The sequence below is a fragment of the Ostrea edulis genome, chromosome 2 (assembly GCF_947568905.1).
Source record: "Ostrea edulis chromosome 2, xbOstEdul1.1, whole genome shotgun sequence".
In the NCBI taxonomy this organism is placed as follows: Eukaryota; Metazoa; Mollusca; class Bivalvia; order Ostreida; family Ostreidae; genus Ostrea; species Ostrea edulis.
The window spans coordinates 71,405,222-71,427,367 of NC_079165.1; the positions used below are offsets into that span (position 1 = coordinate 71,405,222).

General features: G+C 33.8%; 2 protein-coding genes across 3 annotated transcripts; one reads left to right on the forward strand and one right to left on the reverse strand.

The window, feature by feature from the left end:
• Positions 1 to 115: 115 nt before the first annotated feature.
• On the reverse strand, positions 116 to 15,157 carry LOC125679727 (surfeit locus protein 1-like). Of its 2 annotated transcripts, XM_048919175.2 has the most exons (9): positions 14,979 to 15,157; positions 12,101 to 12,307; positions 7,712 to 7,833; positions 5,592 to 5,774; positions 5,405 to 5,449; positions 3,394 to 3,514; positions 3,129 to 3,252; positions 2,029 to 2,110; positions 116 to 250 (listed from the first exon to the last, which is right to left on the reverse strand). In XM_048919175.2, exons 1-9 carry the CDS (start codon positions 15,012 to 15,014, stop codon positions 139 to 141), a joined length of 1,032 nt encoding a protein of 343 aa, XP_048775132.2. In that variant the 5' UTR covers positions 15,015 to 15,157; the 3' UTR covers positions 116 to 138. The 2 variants fall into 2 exon arrangements, with proteins under 2 accessions (XP_048775132.2, XP_048775133.2); XM_048919176.2 differs by lacking the exon at positions 5,405 to 5,449 and having other exon boundaries at positions 14,979 to 15,156.
• Positions 15,056 to 21,384, forward strand: LOC125679728 (prefoldin subunit 6-like). Its single transcript, XM_048919177.1, has 4 exons — positions 15,056 to 15,201; positions 17,759 to 17,829; positions 19,054 to 19,178; positions 20,824 to 21,384. The coding sequence occupies exons 1-4, from the start codon at positions 15,078 to 15,080 to the stop codon at positions 20,942 to 20,944; spliced, it is 441 nt and encodes a 146-aa protein (XP_048775134.1). The 5' UTR covers positions 15,056 to 15,077; the 3' UTR covers positions 20,945 to 21,384.
• The last annotated feature ends 762 nt before the right edge of the window (positions 21,385 to 22,146 follow it).

Consider the following 22,146-nt stretch of genomic DNA (forward strand, 5'->3'; position numbering starts at 1 on the left):
GTGTAAACCATAAACCGGCGCTACTGCATCAAAGTTACTAAAATATAAAACCCACTAAATTAGGCACTGAAACAGAGAATACTTTCCTGATTTGCACAAACGATAAAAATTCATAGCCATTTCAAATTTCTTTGATCTTTAGATAGCATATGGTTTATTCTTATAATACATTTCCACATATCGTTTGGCAGCTCTTTGAGGATAAACCTTTGTGTACCAGAAGAGGCCCAGTATTCCCACCAACATGAAACTGAGAAAATAAAACAGTATAAATGTTATTCAATTATATATAAGGATAAGGAAACAACTTGTCCATCATGTAAACAAAGTTGTGGCCCATTTTATAAAACAAGAGGCCCATGGGCCACAATGCTCACCTGAGTCACCCAAGCCCTGCTGTTCTACAGAGGATTTTAAAAAGATTTATTTGACCTTTTTTATTACCATAAAAACATTTGACTCAATATTGTGATCCCCACCCAAGGCTTAAGGATGATAATCTAACTGGAATCCACACAACATAATGATGCTTCAATGAAAAATATGAAGACATTGAACATTGATCAATCTCATAAATTCTATAAAGAATACAAAATTGAGAGCAGGGAAAACAAGGACTGCTGGAATATCATGCAATATTACTAACAAGGCCTTGGTGTTCTGGAGAAAAATTTAAAAGATTTTTTCTCAATATAATACAATATGAAATAAATTCATTCTTTATCGATGATTGATTTTGATCTTACAGAGAAATTAAGTTTTGATAATTGTTGAAATAAAATATGCCTGTTTGTTTCTTCAGTCCGTGATTGTGAATTTTTTTTTTAAAAACTTGAATCCACACAACTTGTGAATCTTTGCATTTTCGTATAATTTAGAGTGGTCCTGCTGGATTATAAAATAATTCCTACATACATGCATTATCATATAAAACTTTGAATCCCTTATTTAGCTCTATCCTGGCCCCAAAATATGAATCTACACTACATTGGAATGCTTGCATATTAATATGACTAATCATAGCCAGTGGTTCTTGTGAAGAAGACCTATTAAAATTGTATATTCTCATCAGTGATTGTTCATTTTGCAACAAAGTCTGTTGATTTTTTAAGTTTTAATTTTTGGTTTGTTTTTTTTTAAAATAAGCTATTTGTTTCGTATTAATGTCTTTTAACACTTTCCACCTCTCATAACATGGCCCTTAATTTGAACAATTATGAATCCCCTTTATCCAAAGATGCTCTGTACCAAGTTTGGTTGAAATTGGCCTGGTGGTTCAAGATAACTTGAAAATGTGTATTAAAGTTACAGATAAACAGAATACAAAGAATGGGTGATCAGAAAAGCTCTCTTGAGCTTAGAGCTCAGGTGAGCTAGGAATCTTACAACAAAAACACGTTTTGCAAATCTACAGAAATGATAAGCAAATACAATCATATATTCAAAACTTTACATACAAATGAAATATAGTGTAAAAGTAGAATTTTTAGCAAGGATTTAATAATGGCATTATTAGTGGCAGTGTTGAAATAGCAAAAATTTAATATTGCTAATATTTATTCCGTATCAGAGGTAATAGCTATCTTTCTTGGAATTATAGAGTCGCTAAAATTATCTCTTGCTAAATATATATCCCATCATTTATGGAAAAATCGCTAAATGTGTGTCTCACTAAAAATACCACTTATACAGTATTCAAAATACTGGACTTTTCATATTTTTGTATAATAGGCCTCATAATTTTTGCAGTTCAGTTCTATTAAAATAAATAGACTGGAACCAATGTTGTAATGCATAAACTGCTGTAAATTTCTTGTCACCGAATTGCTAATTTTTTTTTTAACCACTACGTCAAAGTAGACCTGTCGCAATGGGACTAATAATCACTGCAGAGCTTATTCATATTTCAAGACATATAGTTGGAATATTCTATAGCAGTAGGACATGAATTTCATAAATTTTGATTTTAATAAATATTTGAGTACATGACTGTAGCGAAATCGATGAACAAATAGAGTCTATACTCACAAAACAAGGGTCTCGTCTCGTTTCGTATTTCGATGCATTATCTTTGTTTGCCCACCTATAGGTCCGCCCCAGATGGAGCTCTCTGGAAACAATAAATGCAAAGTTTGACATTCCAGTTCCTAATAACTATCTAATCTACAAACAATCTAATCATAATAACAAGAGGCCCACAGGCCTTATCGGTCACCTGAATACTAGTGAAAAAGTATCACTACTTCCATGGGCTATGAAATCTAGAAAAAATTTCCTGTTCTGAATATCTAAGCTAAATTCCAATGTTCAGCAACAGTATAAAACAAGATGTGTTCTTAAAACTTCACTGCCCTCAAAAGTGCATAAACTGATGAAATCTTTAAAGAATAGGTGTATTAAATTAAAACATCAAAATATATGACTAATTTGGACTCATCCTAAAGTCATAATCCTGGGTTGTGAAATAAACCATTTTTTGTAAATCCTTTTCTGCTATTCCTAAGTATGCATTTAGATTTTATACAATATCAGCAAACTTACACATAAATACTATATACTAAGTTTGGCCCCACCCTGGGGTCAAAACCCTTACTCTGGGGAAAATCAAAAAGACTATCTGCTCTATCCATTTAGTTTCAATTTAGTATCAAAACCAGTAAATAAAATGTTATTTAAGTGTTTTACACATAAACAAAATATAACAAGTTTGCCCTGCCCTGGGGTTACAACCCCTACCCTGGAGATAATGAAATTTACAATTTTGGTAGAGGCCTTCCTGCTCTACATCACTATGCATTTAGTTTTTCTTACATGTGTGTGGTTCTTGAGAAGAAGAGTTTTGAAAATTGGTCAATTTTGGAAAGTTTGCGCCCCGCCATTAGGGCCCCGGGGGTGCTGGAATCCTGAAATTTACAATTTATGTTCCCCTTGTCCCAATGATGCTGCATACCATATTTGAAAAGAATTGGACTGGTAGTTATTAAGAAGAAGTTAAAAATGTTCAATTGTTAACGCTCAACGACGGACAAAAACCAATTGCAATAGGTCACCTGAGTAAACTCAACTAAAAATGAATCATGCAAAATCTCCACAGTGAACAATAAATTGTCAAAAATGTTAGCTCATACCCAGATCAACATCTACACACACATGCTTCGTTCCTAAATAGCCAGCAATGGTTTCTACATCAAAATAGCTGAAAAATTTCTCATTTAATGAGTCCTGAGTTGGTCGGAAGTCAAATGGATTTTTCTGAAGATGAAAAAATTTCGAAGTATATAGTATGTAGAATCCAATTGTCATATGAAACAGTTCTTGTTTATACATATGTAAATTTCTGAAAGTAATGGCAGGAAAATGAGGTATTCAACTTCAATCAATATTGAAACTGACCATTTCTGTCGCCCTAAGCAGACCAGTAATTTTGACGGTACCAGTAATTTGTCCAGCAGTTCTCTTCTTGGGGTCAAGCCACTCCATTGGCACCCAACCGCGGTTTACAAGAATAACATCCCTGAAAGAAAGGGTGACAAATACAATTAAATATTCCAAAATGAATATACCGAATTGTGAGTAAATACAGTTAATTCTCGAATTATCGCCACTCAATTCATCGACAATTTTGTTATAACATCGCATATTTCTAAGAACGTTTTTCCTATTACTTAAAATTCTCGTTAAAACGCCAAATTCGCTATCGTCGTTTGCCACAGACTTTTTATTACAAAAGTCTATATAAGAGCATTAATTATCTTGATAAACCGCAATGGCTACACGTGATCAGTGATGCGGAAAATAAGTCATTATCGATCTCCTGCGTATACTTGGACAGGAGATACCCAGTATCAAATAAACAAAATAATTACTTAAGGAGGTATGCTACACTAGAGAAATTTGATGTAGATGAAAAGTGGAGGATATGTACAACAATATTGTGAAGTTGAAAATTTTTAAATCTACTTTATTTTGTCAAAAATACAGTTTTAATAGAAGGTAATCTGAAAAAAATTTAAAACCCCTGCTGGACTTGAACCTGCGACCTAGAGTTCAGTAGTCGGTATTCTAACCTACTGAGCTACTCGGCTAGGTATTTAAATGGAAAAGGAAAAGTCTAATATTGCTGATATCTATTTTTTCATCCATGTTTTAAAGGGACTGGTTCACGATTTTTGATAAAAATATTTTTCATTTTTTATGTTAAAGATTAAAATTATAACTCATTTAATGTTGACAGCCAAAATTTTGACCTTCTGAATGCAAGAATGAAAGCAATATATTAGCCTTAAATCTGTGTTATGTAAACAAAGACTCGAGTCTTTATATGTAAACAAACAAACAAGTGAAAATTTTATTTTATAATATAATGTATCTTAATTTTGCATAGTTACAAATTTTAACTTTTAGATGAAAAATTTTACCCCCAAAAATGCTTGAAATGTGAAAGATATAATAAACTTAGATCGATATCCATTTCTTTTGAAAATTTCGTAAACAATAGCATACCGCAATCTTTGTTTACAAAACAAATAATAAACTCTCTATAATGAGCTTCTGTGATAATGTATAACCTTAATTTTCATGTGAAATCTTTCAAACACATTAGACAGTAGATTTTGATCATTAAAAGTGAAAAACAAAGTTTTGGGGGAAATCGTGAATCAGTCCCTTTAAAGGAAGTCAGTCATTATGACGATGTAGAGTACTACCTTAACATGAACCGTAGTCTTGTTGTTTTTACCTCTGAATGAAAAATATTTCAGTTTAGCTATGGCTTTGCCATGAAAGAGGTTTCTGTTGAATTTCTCAGAAAATAAGCAAATTATTGCATACCACGGAAACCATCCGAAATGTACACAGCAGGAAATCTCCAATTATTCTACTGTTTTATGGGAAAACTCCATAAAAAGGAAGACAATGAGTGATATTTTGGCTGCAAAAAATTTGGCTTTGAAAATACTCGCTGATCTTCATGTAGTTAATGACGGCTCATCTACCAGGAAACAGGCTCGCCGTGCGCTAAATACATGTACCGACACTGGACAAGGTTTACTTAAATAACTTGAAACATACTGTTTATTTGTGTCTTGTTTTGTGTATTGTTTTGAAATGAAGCCTTATTATTAATAAAACTATTTTAATCATGTTAGAGAAATTTGGAAAAATAATTACGAGATATTTTTACATTACATCTGTACATAAAGGAAATATAACTCTTAAATATACAAGAAAAGTAACTCTTTCTCCCCAAGATGGTGGAAATTAAATTCATTGCCAAATTTGTTACAATGTCATAAATTCAAAAGAACAAAAGGTGGCGGTTTATCGAGAGTTAACTGTATCGCAAAACAGACTATCTCTAACAAAGATAGAAATTTGGTTTTTATCCTAATGCCTCTTGAATTACCTTTGATAAAGGACTGGGCCTTCATAAGAGGTCTTCGATGAAAAGCTTAGTAAATATAAAAATCAAGAGTGGCTGGAGAAGTGAACAATATGAATATGCATATACAGACTGCAATTGGATGTCACACATTTTTCATCTGAGTTTTTTGCTCAGTTAACCTTATTCAAACTATCTTTAGAAAACTTACCCAGTGGCCTTAAGTTTAAACGGTGTGATTATGTGAGCCCCCTTCTGCCATCGAGTCCCCTTCGGTGCTAATTCTGGCAATAAACTAGCTCGGTATCCCACAAGTACTTCACGTTCATGATCAAATTCTCCCTCTAATTCCACAAATGAAAATTCATATTTCCTTTGATCTGATTCATTAACTCTGAAAAAACATGTGCACAAAAATGCATGCCTATTGATTCTTGAATTATCATAATGTACAGAACAAGCAGCCCTTAAAACTGTTTGCTGTTCAACAACTCTTTATAAAAAATAACTGAGAATGACAAATGTAGAATGTGTAATTTCTGTATATATACATGTACGACATGCTCTCACAATATTGACCTTTTAACCCATCTTTGAGATTAGTGGACTTCCTTCCCTAGATGATATGAATTTCACAATTTAGGCAGAAGATTGATTGTTTACTGATTATTGCTTTGACTTGTAGACTCCAAATTCTTCCTATTTGAAATAGATAAATAAATGTACATTTGGCAAAGCTATATTTGTAAATAAATGTCAAAACCAAACATATTTGTCATTTGTAACTATAACTAGACAGTTAAGGACTTCCACTGTTACGGTATTCCATGTCCTGCGGGAAATTGGATTTGTTTCTGTCATACTCCTCCTGTTACCCTGTCTAATGTCCCTGCATGAATTAACATTCAATCTATTTTATTCAGGAAGTTATGGTATACACAAAAATTCATTCACTTTGACCTTGTACAAATGACCTTGGGTCAGCACCATTTTGTCCTTCTTAGTAACAAACTTAATGCCTAAACAAAGTTAAAACTGGCAGACAAAATAGGATGCTTTCTATGGAAAAAAAATCTTTGTAAGTAATGTTGAACTTTGGTATCTGAAAAACTGATATCTCGTATACTATGGATATTCTTAAGTGATTCATAAGTCCCAACCACTTATTCTTTAAACATTTTACCCTTGATATCTCGAATCTTTAGATATCTTGGAAGTTTTTTCTCAGTCCCATCGAGTTTAAGATAACAAAGTTTGACTGTACATGTAAAATACCATACCTACATTCACAATTAATGCACAAGGTACTTACATGTACATGTATAATAATAATAATAATAATGATTGGTTTTATATAGCGTCTTATCCAGCGTATGCTGCTCAAAGCAGCTTTACAATTATCCATGTACATTATTACCCCGGCAGACCTTATATCAATCTAGAACTTTCTCAGCCTCCTAGGAAGCATACAGTGCAAGCTGCCATTACAAGCGCTAGAGCACTAACATTCTAACAATATCTTTCACTGTCTATAGCCAGGTACCCCTTTTAAACTTGGGTGGAGTGAGGAAATTCATGTAAAGTGCCTTTCCCAAGGACACAACGTCAGACCTGCCGCGGCCAGGACTCGAACCCACGACCTTTCGGTCAAGAGTCTGACGGCCTAACCACTCGGCCACCGACGCCACAATTTTAAGTGTGCATTAAGCTGCCAATTTCTTGTTGTAAAGAATATTAAGCATTCACAATATTTAGTAATGTCATGATGGTTGGAGTACTCACTTTGCAATCAGAAAGTACAGGATTTCAATCCTCTATCAAACCCAAGACGTTTAACATGGGTAGTGACTGTTCCTTTGCCAACTCATTATCCAGCAATTAAAGTGTTAAGTCACAGGTCTTACAGATATGACCTTAAAAAATTGTCCCCGTATGCATTGGTGTGACAGCCTTAAGCACCAGGCATAGGTCAAATTTTCTTGCACTTTATCTAATGAAGCTGGTGATGTCTCTACATGGGTGAAAAAGTCTCAAATGGGACTCGAAACAACACACAAAGCATATCCTCGGCTTCCCAACTTGTTTCCTTCCGGGAATTCTCAACTTCTTTTCTTTCTGGAGTCTACATCCCCATACCCAAGGGGCGTCAGTTCTACATACATGTATTTGCTAAAGTGCTCATTGTTCATTATAAGAAATCATGCAGGATGTATAAATTATATCATTTCTATTAATTGTCACTGAGGACATGATTTATTCAGATCACACTATTAGTTTTCAAAGATGGTAGAGATAAAAACTCAAGTTGATAATGCATTCAAAATCACTTACAGTCTGGATACAGGAGTTGGAGGCTTTCCAGTCTGTTCCTTAACTCTGTTTGTAAGTTCAAGGAGTTTCTGTTTCCTTTGATATTGTAAGAAAGCAATGCCTATTGCACAACATGGCATCAACTGAAACAAAACACAGAAAGCTTAAATACACATACATTGTAGCTGTACAAGATATCACGGATCAAAATGCTTACATGAATTACATCCTTAGTACATAGATTAATAAAGTGCACCGCCACGGCACATGATACGCCCGTCACATATTGTTAACAGTATAGATTGTACCCATTAAAACATTTTTTTTTATATCACCTTAATTAAATGTCACAGTGACCTTAAAGTAGGATGCGACACACCTTCTACCTAAGATGCATTAGTTGACCAATTTTGGTGATTCTAGGTCTAATAGTTTTCAAGTTATGAGCCGGACAAGTTTTTGCCATATATGGCCATATCTTCTTAATGAAAAGTCACAGTGACCTGGTTTTAATGTGCGACACACCTTCTACCCAAGATGTATCTACAGACAAAGTTTGATGATTCTAGGCCTTGTAGTATTTAAGTTACGGGTCGGACACGAAAAAGCTAACAGACGGACGGACAGACGGACGAACATGAACGCCATACCATAATACGTTCCGTCTTAAGACGGGCGTATAAAAACAAGAAGATTAATTGAATTTAATCTGCTTCAAGTTGTATAAATTTTATTTGTGCTTTTTGAATGGCAGACACATTTTACAAGGAATCTTTGTGTGAAGTTTCAGGGCTTAATCACAATATCATAGACAACACCCACAAAAGATTTAAAATCAGTACTTAATCACAATATCATAGACAACACCCACAAAAGATTTAAAATCAGTACTTAATCACAATATCATAGACAACACCCACAAAAGATTTAAAATCAGTACTTAATCACAATATCATAGACAGCACCCACAAAAGATTTAAAATCAGTACTTAATCACAATATCATAGACAACACCCACAAAACATTTAAAATCAGTACTTAATCACAATAGCATACACAACACCCACAAAAGATTTAAAATCAGTACTTAATCACAATATTACAGATATCCACAGAATATTTCAGTGTTTAATTACAATATTACAGATATCCACAGAAGATTTCAGTACTTAATCACAATATTACAGATACCCACAGAAGATTTCAGTGCTTAATCACAATATTACAGATACCCACAGAAGATTTCAGTGCTTAATCACAATATTACAGATATCCACAGAAGATTTCAGTGCTTAATCACAATATTACAGATATCATCCACAGAAGATTTCAGTGCTTAATCACAATGTTACAGATATCATCCACAGAAGATTTCAGTGCTTAATCACAATATTACAGACATCATCCACAGAAGATTTCAGTGCTTAATCACAATGTTACAGATATCATCCACAGAAGATTTCAGTGCTTAATCACAATATTACAGACATCATCCACAGAAGATTTCAGTGCTTAATCACAATATTACAGATACCCACAGAAGATTTCAGTGCTTAATCACAATATTACAGATATCATCCACAGAAGATTTCAGTGCTTAATCACAATGTTACAGATATCATCCACAGAAGATTTCAGTGCTTAATCACAATATTACAGATATCATCCACAGAAGATTTCAGTGATTAATCACAATATTACAGATATCATCCACAGAAGATTTCAGTGCTTAATCACAATATTACAGATATCATCCACAGAAGATTTCAGTACTTAATCACAATATTACAGATATCCACAGAAGATTTCAGTGCTTAATTATTAATATTACAGATATCCACAGAAGATATCAGTGCTTAATCACAATATTACAGATATCCACAGAAGATTTCAGTGTTTAATCACAATATTACAGATATCACCCACAGAAGATTTCAGTGTTTAATCACAATATTACAGATATCATCCACAGAAGATTTCAGTGCTTAATCACAATATTACAGATATCCACAGAAGATATCAGTGTTTAATCACAATATTACAGATATCCACAGAAGATTTCAGTGCTTAATTACAATATTACAGATATCCACAGAAGATTCCAGTGATTCATTACAATATTACAGATATCCACAGAAGATTTCAGTGCTTAATCACAATATTACAGATATCCACAGAAGATTTCAGTGCTTAATTATTAATATTACAGATATTATTGAAACAATTTCAATTGTATCTTTGTGGTTCAATTAAAGTTTTGAAAATACATGGGGGTATGAACTGCAATGCTTCCTGCCATCATACTTTTAACAAGAGGCCCATGGGCCACATCACTCACCTGAGTCACCTTGCCCCTTATCTGAAGACTTTCTATATATATTTGCATGTAAAACCTTAGTCCGTTTTATGGCCAAAACCAACCCCTGGAGGCCATTATTTTACAAACTTGAATCAGCACTATGTCATAAAGCTTTCATATAAATGTCAACCTCTTTGGCCCAATGGTTCTTGAGAAGATTTTTAATGATTTTCTTTATATTTCTATTCAAAACTTTGATCCCCTATTGTGGCCCAATCCAACCCCCGGGGGCCATGATTTTAACAAACTTCAATCTGTACTAAATGTCAGGAAGCTTTCATGTAAATGTCAGCTCTTCTGACCCATTGGTTCTTGAGAAGAAGATTTTTAAAGATTTTCTCTATTTATTCCCACGTAAAACTTTGTTCCCCTATTGTGACCCCAACCTACTCCCATGGGCCATGATTTGATCAAACTTAAATTTGCATTTTGTCAGGAAACTTTCATGTAAATCTTAGCTCTTCTGGCTCATTGGTTCTTGAGAAAAGGATTTTTAAAGATTTTCCCTATATATTTCTATGTAAAACTTTGATCCCCTATTGTGACCCCATCCTACCCCCGGGGGCCATGATTTGAACAAATTTGAATCTGCACTATGTCAGGAAGCTTTCATATATATTTCAGCTCCCCTGGCCCAGTGGTTCTTGAGAAGAAGATTTTTAAATGACCCCACCCTAATTTTGCATTTTTGTGATTATCTCCCCTTTGAAGAAAGTATGGCCCTTCATTGGAACAAACTTGAAAGTGCTTCACCTAAGAATGCTTTTGGCCAAGTTTGGTTGAAATTGACCCAGTGGTTCTGGAGAAAAAGAAGAAAATGTGAAAAGTATACAATGACGACAGACAACGGACAAATGCTCAGAAAAGGTCAGGTGAGCTAAAAAGCACAAACATGCTATAAAAAATATTCTAGCATGAAGCATTGCAGTTCATACCTTCATGTACTTTCAAAAATGAATTTCATTTCTTACTGTATCTTTTACATTTTACTTTCATTTCTGTTTAGAATTCCCAGCCAGTAGACATACAACATTTGTACATCGTTTACAACTGCAGCATGTTCATGAGGAAATGGCTATCTTTACAATTTGGTTTAAACTATATTTTTTGAATGAAACATTGCATGAAACATACAAACAGGTGCAAAATGAAACAGGATTCGGAAACAAGTGCTAGCACTTATATAAATCCGTCTACTGTTTTACATTGATGAATCAGAATCGTGTTATGGTTATGGCTTAAACATATATATACCATTCGTTATTTACATGTACATACAAAATTTGTATGGATATTATCAAAGGCAAAACATTGGAAATGTAAATATTCTACAGTTTTTATCAAAATTGTTCCTAAACATGTAATATGATACATAACCCCTCTTCTGACCCTGCCCAGACTCCAGACCAACAGGGGTCATGATGTACATGGACAATTTTGAAGCTACATGTGCACTACATGAGGGAGATAGCATAGTTGAACATACTTGAAACCCCTTTGCCAAAGGATGCTGTCAACCAAATCTGATCAAAATTGGCTCATTGGTTCTTGATAAGAAGTTGAAAATGTGACATAGGCAGATGAAAAAAAATGAATTAGAAAAGTTCAAATTGAGCTAGAAATTGTGTGTTGTAGAATGACCAAACAGAAAATGATTGTCTTCAACCAATGGAATCAGGGTGTACTGCTGACCAGCCTGAATCTAGAACACTAATAAGAATTGCATCAAACTAGTAACTGTTGGTAAACACTAGTTTATAGCTACAGAATGGCAGTTCTCAGGGGGAAATACAATACAAAATATCCCAATGAGCTACAGTTCTACAGCTAGCACAAGCCCAAATGGTCTAATAAAGACTGCAATTTACATTTGTTTCCCATACCAATCTGACTAAGGACAGATGAGAAAGTCAATGAGAAGATTGAAATACACAATTTAAATTACCAATTTACTGATAAATTTTCATTGTATTGTCATGAAGAGTCTGGGCAAGTAACATTAGATTAGGACTAGTTACCATACCTTTAGTCACACACTGTGGAATACTTACAGATAGGAAGATATTCAATGCCAGACTATTTGGATAAACCAATGGTTTTGTTCTTGGAGCATTTCTGAATTTATGTGGAGGTTCATGAACTTTGCTAATTGATCTGTTAGGAATATTCCTGAAGCACTTGATTTTGCCTGGAAAAAGAACTATTTGTCCATTCCACACTTGACTTTTTCCACAGCTGCAGGTGGTATGGCTTAGGTCCTTGATAAATAAAGTTAAAAAACAATACACTTGTGTAACATTCTATCTATAATTCATTGCAAACTAGACCTGTCCTAATGGGTCCAATAATACCTCCCATTGAGCTCATTCATATTGGGTTATAGATTTGAAGTATTGTAATTGGATTAATACCCCCCCCCCCTCCCCACTGCTGACTGACATCTACTTTGAGATATCACAGTTGACAGCCACAGTCATGTGATCTTCAACATTACAACACTATTCATGCCTCACCTCAGAATACAAGTTGCAGGCTACATTTCATTCCTTGACATTGATTTTTATTAATATTTTCATGGAGCTTAAAAAGTAGAAAATGGAAATCAGAGTGACACATTCAAGCTTTTTGGTCACGAGTAGGATGAAACAATAAATCACGATGCAGTTGAAATGCGATTCGGTGTCTTCAATTCGATTTTCAATTCATTCCAGGTCAATTCTGATTTGATAATTTTTTTTTTTACACATTTCTTCTCAGTACAGGCTCTCCGAGTGGTGAATGTTTAGGTTCAATTAGCATGTTTTAAAAATGGACACTGAACACTCAGCAAATTGTGTGGTAATGTTGAAAAATGTCCCCTCAACATATAGGATTTACGAGATTGATCGGTTTGTCACCTTCACTTTTTATATGAATTTCCAGTATGTGAACACTGGTTTTCTTGATCTAATCCATTAAATTAATTCAATAAAATAACACATCTAGGCACATATTATCTTCCTGTGTAAATATTTAATTGTATATGGCAATAAACAAATCGAAAGCATTAAAATATAATAGTTTAATAATAATCTACATGATCACGGTAATAGATATTTATTGCATGTTATGGAATTGAATTGAAACTAATTAAATCAAGACTATGGTATCATGATTCATATTGAATCATAAAGGTGCCCTATCATTTCACCCTACCTACCAGTATCTATATTACCATACTTGCAATCTTCATAGTTGAAAACCAAAAGTGATTTGTAAAAATTGTCAAACCCTAAACTTGGCCGAGATTTGGATCAGCTAGATATTTGGACTGACACCTGCAGTGAAAATGTTGGTCCAAATTTCAGCCCAGATCACAGAAAACCTATGCACTAGAACACAACAAAAGCAGGGAAAATATGGATCTTATAACCATTCTTTGGTGAGAATAATTTACATATATGTCACACATGACACTAAATGAAGAACTATAGGTTTATTTTGTATATGGTGTTCATATAAATAATTTTATCATATTCATCATGTAAAGTGATATTTGGAACCAGAATTATAAAGCTTTTATTGCAAAATAAAAGTGATAGTACAAGTTAAACATATTAGATTTTCTGGTGTGTACTATGGTTATGCCATACTTATCTGACTTTGTAATGTTCTAAAGACAAATGTAAAACAATATTTTGAAATACATTAATTTTGGATATTCATCTTTTAGTTTTTAAAATCTATCATTTTATATACATGTTTCAGATAAATTTAGAACAGTACTTTAAAGATAGATTTTTAAAATGAAGATAATGCTTTGCATGCTATATTAATAATTCTAACTCATATAGCACCTTTATTGTGCAACAAAATCCCATAAAACCTATATAATCCAGGTTACAAATATCACCAGGTTCATAAAAACAGAACAGGTTTTTTTCAAGGTCTTGATGTCAAGGGCATGGGCCTTTTCAATTGGGAAAAATTGCGATATTTGTTTGAAATTGGGAAATATGTTCCCTACAAAAAAGTAGGGAGAAAACCAAACCAGAGTGCATTAAGGTATTATTGGACTCCTTCTGACTTTCAATTTGGTCAAAGCTTACCTCATTCAAATAAGCAGAGGCCAAAAATTTAGGATTACTTTACAATGTTGAAGCAAAAATTGTAATCTGTGGGTCTGTGAAGAAGATATATGAACAATAAGGCTAACCTACTTTGATTTGTTTTCATTGTTTGGGAATTTCAAAGCAAAAATACCTGTTTTTAGCATTGGGAATGGGGCTTTATTTTGTCCCCTCTACAGACCTTAAAAAATCCCTGCCAACCTTTAGTTCTTCATTTAGTACCCTAATGTGACACTCTGGCAGATTACAGGTGCTCAGACCAGTTCTAAGTTGTATATTTAACTTATCTCATCTAAAATTTACCACAACATATTGTAGTATAGGAAAGAACATTTTGGGCTGGACCGGAAATTTAACCAAGTACCACTGCTTTACTAGTCAGGTGATCTAAGCACTAAGCTATATGGACCGTTATTCACGGTCTATATAGCCCATACCATTACATCCCATCCCTCTTAAATTGTCTTCTCTCTTGAAGATGCATAACCTGTAGGTTCTTTTGTCCTTGGAAGAACAACTTGCAACTAGCCCAAGAGTGCAGGTCAAATTACAATTAATGGCACCAAATGTAATAGAAAAGGAGGAAATTTGTGACTGGATCATGAATGGAACCTATTCTCTTTAGAGAAATGGAAAGGCATATCCACTTCGCTAAAGAGAATAGAATCGAACCAGGACCCCTTGCATTACTACTCAGGTGCTCTCACCACTGCCCTGATATCTACGGTCCATTCAGCCCAAATCATTACAATATCATAAGCTTTACTCTAAAGAAAAAACCCTTTATATTTAACAACGTTTGACAAACAGAGTTAAATACTTTTGAAAAAATCCTTGATAACACACGTCCTGTCATTGTTTTGGGAACTCTTTTCAATAAGAGACAATTCTAGTCCTCAGCGCTGTGAAATTTTATTGGATGTTGCAATCTCCAAGAGCCAATCGCCTTTGTCGTATCATAGGCACACTGTTTACCGACAGAATGGCAGAAATCCAGAAAAAGCTTCAAACAGAAGTTGAAAAATTCCAAGCTGTTCAAAAAGGTAATGAAAAAATTATTTAAACAATATAGACCAAAACATTCATTTTCATTCCATCTAAACTCTATGTAGTAGAACCGCAATTTTCTCGGTGAAATATATCGTACAAAAGTTCGCTGTGTAACCACGAGTTTTAGCCCGCATTTCCTCGAGGTATTTTAGAATCGGAATGGATCAGGATTGGTATGGGGCCAGTTGCAAGTTTATGGTGACATTAATGTAATTAAATTTTACTTACAAATATCACTAAACTAGTTCAGGTATAAACAATCTTCACGTAATTTTTATTAGAGCACTCATTATTACGACTATATATTGAGCAGTTGAGCACAAACCTATAGGTCCATTGGATTTGGAAGCAAACACTTATTTCAAGTTTTATATTTTATTCAGTATTTTCTCATACATGAATATTGTATACCAGTAGCTTTCTTTCATCTTCTGATAAGTCCATACTGGTCATCGAAAACTTGAGGACTGTAAATGAAAATATCTTTCTAAAGAGCAGTCATTCTAGACAAATTTGTACAGATATATCGATATATTTCAGTTCTTGACCCGTAAAGCTTGTTAACCCATTAGTGATTACATGTGAAACTTTAAAGAATCTGTTCTCTTTATCTTCTCTTGGATACTATTTTGTGTAGCTTTTGCAATGTAAGTTACAAAATTTGCTGCTGCTTTGTCAGGGTTTTATCCATCATTTAGATGCTACCACCCATTTTATATTTAAGGGGAATTTTTGAGAATGTAGTCATGAGCTTCCAGGGGATGGGGGACATCCATGGAATATAATATCCACAGATTATAACAGCCATATAAAGTGATTGATTACTCATTTTATCTATATTGTAAGTCTCACAATTGTAGAAAATGACTTAGAATATTAAAAAAAAATGATTTTTGTTGAAAATTATACAATTTTGTGAAGTTTCTACAAATGATGGGGATTTTTTTTATCTGTGGAAGGGGAAATATCCATTTGTTGCCAAAGGGGAAAGGTACTTTTACTGGTAGTAAAAACAACCTAGATAAATCCTTGTTTGTCATTGTAATTTGTGGAACCAACATTCTGTCCTTTTGTTTATAAATTCAGCCTGGCCTCATGACCATAAAGCAATGGTTATGAAGTTGTATTCTCTTAAAAGCTATATTTGGCAATAGCATGTACTGTCCTGAGTTTGAGAACCATTCAGTATTACTGTCAGCTTTTCAAAACAAGAGATGTTGAAAACTGTTGATGCTGTCAGACGGGAAGGCCGATAAAAAATTCGCTGGGCTGTCAACTTGGTAGAAAATGTCACTCTAAATGTCGGTTTGAAAATATTGGACATGATCCGATTAATTTAGAATTAAAGTTGAGAAGCACAAGCCCAAAAAACCTGCACTTTAAATATTTTAAGAAGCCCAAACCCGATTTACTGGTTTCGGTCTTTGGACCACCAGCAAATTTTGAAGACTGTAATAGTATAGTAGGTTGTATTTAAGCCTTTCCTGTTCAATTTGTCAACAAAACTTCATAAAATGAAGATTACTTGCTTGTGTGCATACAATACAAAAAGATTTTTAACTATAATATAATGCAAAATGTGATTTAGAAAGAATGTGATTGAAGAAAGGAAATGACTAAACATGAGTAAGATTGATCCCTGAAAGTATCCACTGTTTCTGTTATAACTATATTTTGTGGCAGGAGATTCCATTCAATGATGGTACAGACATCTCATAATCTGGGTCAATGAAATAAAAATTTGTCTTGTAAATATTCCACTCCTCTATTATACACTCTATTTGTGTAATTTTAATCAGATTGAATCCGTGAACACTTAGTAGTTTACTTTTTATTAAAATCAAAACATACATGTACAGTGGAAAGATATTTAGATTCTCGAAGTATTCCCAAACATCAACATTTAAAAAGAGATGTGCACAACATTATTATATACTTTCAATTTCATCTCTTCTTTTTTCTTTAAAAGTTTGCGGGCATATATCACACGATATATGCCCGGAAACATTCTGGCCCGGAAACATTACGTCACAATCAAATTTCTACGCCGTTAATTTTCAAATTTTTCTTGTTTTTCATCTTTTACTCAGTTAAACCAATAAAGTTATTGTTAAAAATAAAATTATTGTTAGTTTCTAAATGAAATTGAAAGTATATAATAAAAAGGTTATAGACTTTGTATGGGAAATATGACGACCTCGTTTTTTGTCGCGAACGGACGTCGCAAGCTCGGTCCGTCTACGCGCCAAAAAACTCGGTCGTCATATTTTTCCCATACAAAGTCTATAACCTATAATTATGTGCCCCCTGGGTGCAGATATAAGCGTTTTCCTTCAGGATTGCATGGAAGTAACAATGGCATCTGCATGTCTCCATTACTTTTGTTGTGTCTCTTGCAAAACATGATGGCCATGAATAGACTGCATCTGTCTATCCAAGTAGAACTTAACAATGGATGACACCCATTTCTCAAAACAAACTAATCTAATTTTTCATTCAATACAGCACTAAATTCATCCATGATTGATGATTTTTAAAAATGTTTTTCAGATTATCAAAAGCATGTGAATCTAAGACAACAGCTGGATGCCCAGTTTAATGAAAATTCTTTGGTGAAAGAGGTAGGAAAAGTTTTTTAAAGCTGTGTGCAGTTAAAGTGAAGTAACAGTTGAAGTGTTTCTTCTTTATAGCAGGTTGGTTGTGTTGACCTAATTTGGAGATTGATTCCAAATCACCCCTAAATCTTATAAAATTGTCATAGTTTACATCCTCTAAAGCTACCTGCTACACTACATTTATTTATTCAGCAGTGCATCTGTTAGGGAAAGAGATTAACGGACATTTTTTTTTCTTTTAGGGAATTGCAAATAAAGTATCGATTGAAACCTGAGGAATTCAGAAATTATTCAGAAATTGGATGTCCTTTGAACATTTGCATTAATTACTTTGAAAATTGCTCCTTTGTATCTGTATTGTGTATACATTTTACAAATCCTGCAAGAAATAGGCATGTTAATCTAAGGAATGGAAGTAACTTTTACTCATTGTATATGATAGAAAGTAATTTGGGCCAGTTCACGTAAAAGATCGTAAGCTTTCTCAATTTACTGTATGTCATATTGATGAGTAAATATTACTTTAATTTAGAAAAACAAATTTAATTTAATTTGATATAAAACAATTATAATGAAAATATGAATCTTTTATGAGGCTATCCAATATTGTTGTGGTGATGCTGAACAAAATGGAAATGAAGGGGGCAGATGAGATGCACTGTGACGTCAATCCTAGGATGTCACGTGGTGCGACTTATATGCAACATAAAGAATGTTGTTAAATTCAAGTCAACCAACCAAATTGCATTTTACAAGTGAAATTAGATTATATGCTACTAAAGTTCATTTTTACTGCTTTGATATATATTTGTTTTAATCTTGTGTTGTTAGTGTGTCAGCATCATGGAAATTATGTACAGAACTGTTTTACACACTATTCCAGGGCTCGAAATTAACATATATTATGCCCATCCGTCTGTGACTGGTTAAAAGTCTAGCAGACTAACTGACATTTGTTTTAGTCAGTCCGATGGGACTGGTTAGATTTCTAAAGCATCATTTTGGAAAATATACTTATGAAATCTTATACACACAGTTGGCATACATCTACTTTGATCTTTAAATACCAGATGAATCTGATTCGTAAATTATAAATCCCACATAAGTGTTACCTTATTGTCTGAGGCATATTGAGTTAACTTTCATGATTGTGTTTTTTGACATTGCATATAACTTGTATTGTAATTCTGTAGCATTTGTATTGGTTTTCTAAAAACATCCTTTTTGTAGGAGCTTGATCGTGTGGAAGATTTAGCCAGTGTGTATAAAATGATTGGTCCAGTACTGGTCAAACAAGATGTGACAGAAGCTAAACAGAATGTCCAAAAAAGGATAGACTACATTAATGGAGAAATGTATGTTTAGAATAAAACAAATATATGCAAAAGCTCCGTACACAAGCTAATAAAAAGAATGCAGGTTTTTCCATCATAATAGAATGGAACAAGTTCATGAGTATATTAGCTAGATAAATATGTCACAATTATTGACATTTCTGAGATTGAAATTTCAACCATATGATTGAATAATTTAAACATCAAAACTGGCTGCTAGAGCTTACGAAACAATATCTGGTCAGTCATCGTTGTTTAAAACTAGAGTACAAGACCTAATTGACATGAGTTTTCATTGAACAACCAAAAAACAACAAATTGTACCAATTTGGGAATCCCCAATTCAACCATCTTTGTTTATAACTATAGTGCAAGACCTAGTCAACACAAGTTTTTATTGGACAGCCAAAAAATAACAACCAATATGGATGGGGCTTTTGAGATACGGATCCACTCTGACTTTTTTCGCGCGTTGAACGTAAATTGTAGGGCATGCCACTTCCGGATTACGATAACACCTAAGTAAACAAGCATGGGATACTTCAATTGCTATCAAATTCCTACATCTAAATGCTATTTTTGAAAGAAAGGAATAACTGCAACCATTTTATAGGAAAAAGCATTTGATTACATTATGTAAGTTGACAAGAGAAATAAATGTAGGGAGTATCTTGAGGATATTGGTAAATCTTCACGTCTTGCGTCCAATGATACGTATCTAAATGTGCCTTTTCCCTTCTAATTAATTTACGAACAGGTACTAAGCACCAACAGTGACTTGGATCCTCATCATAGGACTGTGCATAGCTCTCTACGGACCATCTGCTAGCGCAACACCATTTGTATCAATGTCAATTTTGCCCTACAGTTGGTTATTATCACGTGACCATGGTGTATAAACGTCAAATATAATCAGTGGTTCCGGCACATCCCCAAAGTTCCGTATTGGGAATTCCCAATTTAGTTTTAGTCTGATGTTGGAAAAATTGAATGTCGTGTTCACCTTAATATATGTGGAAGTAGCACATTTTTAGTTTGTTCGATCTTAGCCAATCAGTAAGCTTGAAATTATTCAATCATACGATTAAGGGCTTTATTACATGTGCAAACAAGATGTGTTTGTGAAACACAAATGCCCCCGATAATGGCCAATTCCGAAGATGGCCAAGGTCACAAGGGCAAATATCTTGGTACCAGTAGAAAGATCTTGTCAAAAGAAATGCTCATGTACAATATGAAAGCTCTAATATTTACCATTTACAAGTTATGAGCAATGTAAAAAAAAAATTAAAGTAGGTCAAATGTCAAGGTCAAAAGGTTCAATACCAACAGAAAAATCTTGTAACAAGGAATACTCATGTGAAATATCAAAGCTCTATCACTTACTGTTCAAAAGTTATTAGCAAGGTTAAAGTTTTCAAAAAGTAGGTCAAACTCCAAGGTTAAGGTCACGGGGTCAAAAATGTTGGTACCCACGGAAAGGTCTTGTCACAAGGAATACTCATGTGAAATATCAAAGCTCTATCACTTACTGTTCAAAAGTTATTAGCAAGGTTAAAGTTTATGACAGAATTACAGAATGACAGGACAAAAACAATATGCCCCCCCGATCTTCGATCTCGGGGGCATAAAAACAGGTATATTAATAATGTTATTTTTTTTTCAGTAAAAGACATGATGGTGTAATAAAAGATCTAGAAAAGAAACAAGAGAGCCAGAGAGAGGCCCTAACTAAACTTCAGCATCAATTACAACAGCAACAGGTCAAAGCTGCTGCCCGGTCATAGTGTTAAAAAGACAGTACTCAATGGACATTAATGACTGCCAATTTGTATTTCACTATATAAAGATACATAGTTATAATGAAGATGTGTATTGTATTCAACCTTATGTATCATGTTCATTTTTTATGGAATGATTAGCTGTGTTCAAACAAGGAACCTGAAAAGAAAATTAGATCAGTTTCAACATTTATTGTGATATAAACACCTTGTTGAAAAAAAACCCCATAGTTTTATTTTTCATTGATTGATCATATCCATGTTCAAGTAGATGAATGACTTATTTTAATTGCAGACTTGTTCATGTAGCTCTCATGGAAAATATTGGGACAACCCACTTTCAAAACTGAAATAAGAAATTTTGTTTTTGTTTATTTAGGTAATGGCTCATTATGATAAAATAGAAGGTACTAATAAAATGCTCACACGAGCGTCTTAAAACTATAGAGTTAAGCTGATACAAAGAAATAGGCATATGCGTTGAGATGAGTATAGGCTGCCAACCTATTGATATATAGAGCCACCGACCCAAGGATAACCCATTGGAGCTTTAACTGGTAGATTTCCAATAGGTTCCTTGAGCTATTCATTAGGTCACCTGAGTAAACTAAGGTGACCTATTGCAATTAGTCTGCGTCCATTAACAATTGAACATTTTTAACTTCTCCTTGATAACTCCGGTTCCAATTCTTTTCAAATTTGGTATGAAGCATCTTTGGGACAAGATGGACATATATAGAACTCCTGGGACCTTAGGGATGGGGTAAGAATTGACCAATTTTTAAAAGTCTTTTTTTCTACAACCACACTTGTCTAAGAAAAACTAAATGCATATTGATGTAGAGCAGGAAGGCCTCTACCAAAATTGTAATTTTCTTGATCTCCAGGGAAGAGGTTCTGAGGCCATGGTGGGGTCAAACTTGGTATATAGGGTTTATATGTAAAACAATGAACATTTAGAAAAAGCAGGTGTTCCTTTACCAAAATTATAAATTTGATGATACCAGGGGTAGGGGTTTTGGTATCGGGGTGGGGCCAAAATGGTGAGTTATTGAATGTGTGAACAATAGAACATTTTTAACTTCTTTTAAAATAACTACCATTCCACTTCCTTTCAATTTTGGTTTGAAGCATCTTTGGGGCAAGGAAGACATAAATTGTTAATTTCAAGACTACTGCATAGGGGTGGGACAAAAATTGACTTTTTT